This window comes from Macadamia integrifolia, chromosome 13 (assembly GCF_013358625.1).
Source record: "Macadamia integrifolia cultivar HAES 741 chromosome 13, SCU_Mint_v3, whole genome shotgun sequence".
Lineage (NCBI taxonomy): Eukaryota > Viridiplantae > Streptophyta > Magnoliopsida > Proteales > Proteaceae > Macadamia > Macadamia integrifolia.
The window spans coordinates 17,274,731-17,283,547 of record NC_056569.1 but is presented as its reverse complement, the minus strand read 5'-3'; the positions used below and the strand labels follow the sequence as shown (position 1 = coordinate 17,283,547).

The window sequence follows — 8,817 nt, the reverse complement described above, 5'->3', positions numbered from 1 at the left end:
AATCTTATGTATCCTAGGAGTAGAACTAAGAAGTGATGGGCAAACGCGGCACAAGGTCATCGCTTGTCCACCAACACTTGAGATATGAGGTGAGGGGATTTATATGATTGGTTTTATGGAATGTTTACAACATGATGCACAATTTTTATGATCATGTCATTTTGCATATTATAACTTTGTTACTTGTGGTGAATATTGATGTGACATGAAGATATGAGTTGTGAATGTGGATGTGGATGTGCGTGTGTGTGTGATTGGGATGCAATATGGTCGAGGTTGTGGGAGATTCTGATTATCGAGATTGTGAGAGATATTGGTACTACATGCTCAGGGTGAGAGTGTATTTGAGTGTGTTGTGGAGAATGGGATGCAGCATGGGCGAGGATGTGGAAGATTCCGATTACTGAGATTGTAGGAGATACTGATAATGCATGCCCATAGAGTGAGAGTGTGTACGGTCATGGTTGTGGGTGCAACATGGCCGAGGTTGTGAGACACTTTGATGACTGAGATTGTGAGAGATAACGGTACTGCATCCCTAAGCATGATCACCTTATATTTGTGATGTGATATGAATGATGCTATAATGCATTGGGCTAAGACAACTATCCTGGTGTCACAACCCTTGCCAATAGGGGTTTACATATTGGCTAATCCTACCATCCGATAAACCGAGGTTGGGGGAATTTTGGGTGATCGTGGCGGGGGGTACTGACGTCGTGACAAACCCATCACATGATGTTTGATTAAGTGATGTGGTATATATAGGGGATTATTAATAGGGTTTGCGGGGTAATCGATGGATTTTTTTGGACCTACAGGCTCCTAACTCGCAACTAGTTTATATCCTTGGGGATCGATAATGGACATTCGTGACTGGGGATGCCACCTATGTTGCAATAGCACTAATACCCACTTTGGACTTAGAATCTGTTGCTTAGAACTGTTGGTTAATAACCGAATCATGTCATTGTATTCATCTAACTGCATTCATCTTGTTGGGATTGAGCATTTATATTTATCTTTGTTTCATTTTATGGATTGTTATGATTGGTTATGTGTTACCCCCCACTGGGCTTCGTGGAAGCTCACCCCCTTTTTTGCCTCATTTTAGATGTTGATTCAGGGAACCATCCAGAGTATGTAGTTGAGGAGTCAACTCTCTACGGAGGTGACCTTTGGAATTAGGAGCTTGCTACGCACGAGGACGGTTGCGGTTGTGATGACTGTGCATTCGGAGCATGCTGAAAATGATAGTATCATCTTCTGTTTTTTATTCTTTTTGTACTTATCAGATGTAGCCATGGGGGCATAAATGTAATCATGTTTCCATTGTGAAAAGATTTTTTTGATAAATATGGTAAATATCAATAGAAATCATCAGTTGTGTATATTTTGATTTATCATTATCTATATGATTGTATAATCATTTCATAGCTTTATGAACTTAAAGTATTGCATTGTGGATCATGGATGGATTGTGGACACGTGTGTGTGTCCATCTCACTAAATTTTAGGTGAGTGGAGGCTGGGTGTGACAATAAGGGGTAAAAATGATCGATACGCACTGAACCTCTCCGATACCATTGGTATCGGTAGAGACCGATACTAGTATCGATACCGAGAACTAAATCCATGATTGCTACTGTCAAGTGTAAGTCTTTATCTTTTTCTTTAAAAAAGAAAAAAGAAAAAGCAATGCCCCTTAGTAATCAATTCTCCTAGCGTATTGTAAATATTCATTATGGAGGGGATGGGGGAAGAAAACCAGAAATAGCTAAGTTACCCAGGATGTATGAAATATTTAGTGATGATAAACTCTCATTCTAAAATATTTATAATTTCAAGTTGTAATCATGTTGTTTTAGGTGAATAAAACAACACATTAAAAGAACATAGAAAAAGATGTCAAAAGCAAAAGACAAGTCAAATGAGTGAGAAGCAAAGAGGCACTACAAAATCTTTCCATTCCTTGTAAAGAAGGTAGTGTAGGGCAAATCTTATGTGATGATCTTTTTTTTCTTTATTGGTAAGAAAATCTTATACAAAGACTACGTCTAGCATAGATGACATGGCCAATCAAATCATATGAAAAGTATGCTAAAGAAAGCTCAGTGATGCAAGCAGAAGAGGAAGGTCATAATTTGCTCCTCAATGGGATCCACACTAGCTGCATGAAGCAATGGATCTAACAATTGCATTATGCTTATGTGCTTAATATCTTTTGTCCTTTTTTCTTTTCAATTTCAAATTATTACAATCGCTCAGGGGTTTTTATTTTTTATTTTTTTTTTCCCGGCAAGACTAGAAGAGTTGACCAAGCTGAATAACCATGGATGAGTTTGCCTTGCCAAGATCACATGGTCGCAACGGGTGGGAAACCTCGAATTTCGTCTGTCATGCACGATGTGAACGAATTTAAAAATTAAGGAGCTTGGTACCAATGTTATGTAAATGTACAACTAAAAAGATTCTACACTCATGTTGGTTTAGTTTCATTTTTCTTTACTTAATTTGTTAACGATAAAAGTAAAATAAAAACTCTCTCAATGAAACAGCACTGGTTCAGTGCAGATGAAGAGAATTTTTCAAGTTCTGATGGTTAATTATCCGTGGCCTTGTTCTCTCTCTTCCCCATTTCACTGTTCCTTTTTTACATTTTCATGAAGTCTTTTATAATTCCAACCATTTTTTGAGAACATTGTGAGAATAACACTTGCAATGGCGTGGGCGTCGACGGATACTGTGTGAAGACTGAAGAATGCACTAATTAATTTCACGGCACATAAATTTTTTAGGTTTTTTCTGGGGGAAGGGGAAGGGGAAGGGGAAGGGGAAGGGGAAGTGGGGGGGGGGGGGGTGGAGTTGGAGTTTAAAATGGTGGAAAAGTTAAGTTGAAGACAGTCAACGATGAAGGATCAAGGTTCTCTCTAACTTGAAGTGCAGGTAGCTTACTCCAAGAAGAGTAGTCGTTGGTAGATTTAGGGTTCTAGATTAATATGGGTACTTCTTGTCTGATGATTCGAATCAATTGCCTTCTGGAACTATTTGATGCATATATACCACATTTTTTGACCTGTTTCGTGGAGCAATGGAGATTCTTTTATATGTTCTGACCTGATGTTATTTTATTTCTCTTACCAGAAAAAAAAAGACGTTATTTTATTTCCCTGACATGGTGATATATACGGTATGGTATGAGACTTTTGTCCAGCTTTTAACACATTAATGAGATGTCCCATTGTTGAGCTAGCTAGACACCATTACTGGAGTGAGATTATTCAGTTTTGGATGAAAAATTTGTGGCAATAAGGGTTAGATTGGCCTGCTTGATTCTGCTGTGCAAGAGGGCTAATTCTCAGTTGTCCATAGTCTTCAGGAAAAGGCTTTATCATGGCATCTGATTCTGCTCCCAGCTGCTGCCTCCCAGTGTTTTATCATAGTCCATAGATGCTTTCCCCCCTCATTGCCTTATCATGCGATATGCCAGGGAAAAAGTCAATCATCATGAATACACTATAATTTTATCCTTAAAAAAAGTAGACTTTCTTCAGTCATTCGTATTGAGAACTAACAAGAGAGAATTGAACACCAACCCAGACCTTCTTTTTGTACCACTAGCTACCACCCTTGCCATATTCGATTTTCCATTAATTCCTTTTCTTAATTGCAGTACAATTACATTACTGTGGAACAAATTATTAATTTTAGTTACATAACACAAACCTAAAATGATAAACAAAACCAAAGGGGGTCGGGTTATCTTCCCTGCACCTGCAATTCTGAAATCTATGGACGCTTTGCTTTGAATGGAAAGTAAGTTGATGGCGGAAGCAAATCATATGAACCTTTTTTTTGCAATAACAGATAACGACTACCCATCCCTATCCCCCTCCCCCTACCCCCACCCCCACCCCCAACCCAAAAAATAAAAAATATCGGACTAGAATAAAAAGGAAACCCTAACTTTAATTGAGCGCTCCCTCCCTCTCCTTTGTCCTTTACTTAAGCTAACTCTCTCTCTCGGTTCGTTCGTTTTTTCATTTTTATACTCCTTTTTGCTTTTCCTTTTCCGTTCTACATTTCTTTGAGGAAGGGTTTTTCGTTTGGTGGGTCTACGAAAAATCTTTGGACTGAAACTTAATGCTGCCATGTGGCAACCTAGGTAGCCCAAATTTTATGGATGATAGACTCCTAGTCTCTTGTTTACATGCCCAAGTTTCAACATAAGGGAAGTTTGCCAATTGGATAAATGAAGTTTTAGAGAGGGAGAAAATAAGGTTTTAGGAGAGTGTACAACAATGATCTGAATGTCAATATATACGTCAATACGCATGTATGGATATGGACATACATGAAGATTCATACCTACACATAGGAAAGATATTTGATTAAGATAGGATTTAAAAATTTGGCATTTGTTGAATCTATGCCATGTCTTCTCTATCCAATGGTTGGAGTGGCTGTAGCTATGACACAAATAGGGGCACTAGAATAGGTATTCATCCTATATAAAGGAGGATTTTTCTTATTTCTTAGTACTTTTTTTAGTGCCCGAACCAATACTGTTGTTTATTATTCAAAGAAGAAGGGTGGGGGAGTTGTAGATTTTTAATATACCTTTTCAGCTTTTAAGGATAAAATGGGAAGATTGATACATGGAACACGACAATTCAAAGGTATAATATGCGTTACTGGATGGGAAGCTCAAAGATTAAATTATGGAAATACAATAAATTTTGCCATTGCATAATTTTGGACCTTGTCTTTGCAAAAGATTCATCTCAAGCTCTGTAAAGAATATTCTGGAATTATAATTTTTCTTATTAATATTATTGAACAATTTTTAACTGTCACAATTGAATATAAGATTCACCTCTCCAATATTATTTTTAGGAAAAATATTTCTTTTACCAGTGGAGTGAGAAAGATTCCTTCACCACTGGTGATATGACTTAGAGTCACAAACTCTCACCTATAGTCCTGTGTTGTTTGAGATAGAAACTACTCCTCTCCTTGGACATCCGATGATATTGATGCACATGATCAAAGAATTCCTCAATCCAATCAGAAATTTCCAATCACCCACTGTTTGGAATCAAAACAACCTCTCCCCTTGGGCATCCAAGGATATCAATGCCCCTGGTTAAGGAATTCTTCCTCCAACATGGGCTGAAAGAAAACTCTGGTTTAATTTTTACATTTTTTTTTAAGTGAAGAAAAATCTTATCATTTCACATAAATACTGCATTAAATACTATATTAAATAACTTTCATTTTTTTATTATCAATTGTTTAGCCTACATAATTTTTTACATTAACTAAATTCTGAGAATAAGACAAATGGCACTTAAAGAACCAAATTACAACCTCTTAATTTATCATTTTAATGACAAGAAATTGCACCCAACATTAAAACATCAAGTACAACTAAGTGGATACATCAAATTCAATTCATGATAAGAAATTTCAAGTAATGCTTCAATACCCCTATAATTGTAAAAAGTGAAGTTCATAAGCTATGGTTTTAAAAAAAAAAATTTTTTAATAGATAGGGAGAGAAATAGGTAACAGCTATGATTTATTACAAGGAGAGATGAATTTTGTTATAATAAATTTTGGAGTTGGAAAGAACAACCTAAAAGTGGGGTTGGGGTGAAAGGCATTGAATAAGAATTTAAAACATGAACAACTTCACTAAAACAAGTAATCACCCAAAAAAAGGGGAGGAAAAAAAAAAATCAAAAAATGTGAATCACAACTCCAAAATTGAATCTATGAAAAAACAACAAAACCATATGAGATATTGAATCACAACTCTTTGAACACTGAAAATGAAATGTAAGAGCAATATAAGCACATATTCTCAAATCCCAACAAATTAGATGTTGTGCAACCAAGAGGAAGAAACCCAGACAAATAATCACACAATGCAAGGAATTTAACATGGTTCAACACAAATGTCTGCATCCACACGAGAGAACCTAAGACTTTTTATTATACTTAAAAAAAATCTTTACACCATTCTTGAATTCGCAAAGTAATTCCCCTTTGCTTGTGTTTTGGGTTTTCCATATCAAGACAATATATAAGGAACCCAAAACTATAATTCCACATAATAACAATTATATCCTTGTACATGTACTAGGACCAAAACCTCACCCAAGATAAAAGACACACCCAACCCCAACCCTTGGGTCTGATACCATTTGATAGGAACTTGGGTAAACTTATCCTCAAAAGCTAACCATTAAAGAGAGGATGCCCAAGTACCTATAAGTCTTCACATCGATCAGACTACCTGCTTCTAATATGAGATTATTATTTTCTCCATCCGCGTGAAATCCCAACATTAAAGGTATCACAACTCTTACTGCACTAAAATGAAATACTGTAGGAGACGAGATGAGCAATTATTCCCAGAAAATTAGAGACATCAGAATTCCCAGAATAATATGATCAGCCCAATTCAAGGCAAAGAAAAAGAATAGGGCTGGGGGAAAGACAAATGCACGACTTATTTCACCTCCTAAAGAATAGAAATGTACATGGGAGAATACGGGTATATATATATATATATATATATATATATATTGTCACTGTCTGCCTTCCTAAACTCTACACTAAATGAGACTAATCAAATCTGGAATCTGTACGCACTTCGCACTGATGAAATCTAATACAAGCCATGCATTTTTTACTGTTTCAATTCAATCGATCTCGTCAGTAGTTCCACAGACAGTAGTCCACCAAATCCTCGACGGGTGCTGCTGAAGAAAAGCCATGATCAATATCCTCCTTGGACTTGTTGCTTCCGAGGTGATGCATGTGGTTGGAAACTACTGATGAGGAAATCTCGGCGGTGGTGTTCATATCGGTGCTCAACCCGGTATCCTGAGAGACGCTGACGACAGTGGAGGACTGGTTAGAGAACTGCTCTACCTTACACTCCTTTTTAAGGGCGCCGGAAGATGCATCTTTGGTCGCAGCTATAGCTCTTGAGAATATTGCCTGGTCGGGACCATGAAACCCGGAAGAAGCGCTGGAGAAACATGGAATAATCATCGATGACGAATTGTTAAGATTGCTGTCGTACTGACCCTGGTGCAAGCAACTTGAGTTGGAAGATCCTTGAACAGAGGAGAAGAGAGGATTTTGGGGAGAAATTTGATGACAGCGATGATGAGGCGGGTCCCCCTGGTATTGTTGGTGAAATAAGCTATTGTGATATTCTTGTTGATCATGAATCGGATGATGAACCACCATTCCTCCATTGGAGCAGAAGGAGAAATCAGTGCTGGAATACTGGCCTGATGTTGTGTTGTTGATCAATACGTCCTCCCTGGGCCCGCCAGGTCGGTCGGTGTTATTGAGATAAGGGAAGTCCAAAAGAGGTGCCAACGACGACGACGACGGAGAATCTAATAGGAGATCATCAACAAAACTGAAAGAATTCATCCTCAGTAAGGCAGTTGGAATTGGGCTTCTCTTGGCCGCCCCCGCCGGCGTGTTCTTGTAAAATACCCTACAAACGACCCATTCATCCTGCAAAATCGTACACGTATGAATTCTTCTTTAGATTATTTAATAAAGTTTACTTCTCAATCTAGAGAGAGAGAGAGAGAGATTTATTAAAAGGGTTGAAGAAAATATTGATGAAAAAGGAGAAACTTAATTAAGCAATTAATTAAACGAATGAATGAAGGAATACCTTGGCAGCTCCAGCTTTAGCGAGAAATTTGCCGTGTAGTTTGTATTCATGCATAACCCAATTAGTCTTCTCCCCTTTAGGAGCCCTTCCTCCATAGAAGACGAGGGTCTTCTTCATCCCAATGAGGCAGCCTTTATTATTGCCTTTATAAATCTCTTTATCTTTTCCCGTAGCCTTCCAATATCCTCTTTCCGTTGCTCTGTTCGTTCTCATGCCCGTAGGGTATTTTCTATCTTTTTGGCAGAAGAAGTACCATTCCTTCTCTCCCATCTTCGCCTTCTCTGCACAAATTAGATTTCAACCCTCTACAATTAATTATTATTATAGACTTTGTTAAACTCTAATATATATGATTGGGAGTATGATGGAAAAATCAAAACGGAAGAAAGGAATTAATCTTGCAATTAATAAGAGGGAATTAAAAGGCATATATATCTTCAAAATCATCAAGGCTCGTCATGCTTACTTGGTAAGTCCCAGGGTTCGCACTTGTTCAAGTCTACTTCGCCTATAGCTTTTGCACTAAAGCTACTGTTCATGACCTTCTGTGCAAGATAATGGGTTATGATCTCTTCATCCGTGGGATGGAATCTAAAACCAGGAGGCAATTCTATACAGTCGTCTCCTTCTGTTAGCCTCGAAACTTTGGCCATGGTTACACCACTAAAATCCCTGTTCAGCCCCTGTACAAATCTAATGTTTCTATTTCTCTTCTGAATCCTACACAAACCCAATTTTGCAAACCTGGCTAGCTATATAGAACACAAATTACAGACATATATCCCAAAAATATAGAGAGCAGAGAGAGAGAGAGAGAGAATTGAATTGAGTTGCTATTTCTGTTAAGAAGATGGAGCTGTTAAGGAAGATGACTTAAATAGTAGGAGAGGATGATTTCTGGATGTCTAAGATCCGTGGGCAGCAAGGCACTTCCTAGAGAAGCTTCTCATGTGGAAGTTAATTGGTTGTCCACTGGGTTCCAAGAAATAGAGTAAGAAAATATTTTTTGTGATCGAAGCCGTGTGGTTACCCACCTATTCAGTTTCAAAAAAGAAAAAAAAAATTAAAAATTAAAAAGGTGGAGAGAAAAACGGAGAAAAGCCGGA

The 8,817-nt window shown here is 37.7% G+C and overlaps 1 protein-coding gene across 1 annotated transcript; it reads right to left on the bottom strand.

Annotated features, from left to right (window-relative positions):
- Positions 1–6,416: 6,416 nt before the first annotated feature.
- On the bottom strand, positions 6,417–8,572 carry LOC122060002 (NAC domain-containing protein 19-like). Its single transcript, XM_042623123.1, has 3 exons — positions 8,178–8,572; positions 7,712–7,992; positions 6,417–7,545 (listed from the first exon to the last, which is right to left on the bottom strand). Exons 1-3 carry the CDS (start codon positions 8,362–8,364, stop codon positions 6,724–6,726), a joined length of 1,290 nt encoding a protein of 429 aa, XP_042479057.1. The 5' UTR covers positions 8,365–8,572; the 3' UTR covers positions 6,417–6,723.
- Positions 8,573–8,817: the final 245 nt, after the last annotated feature.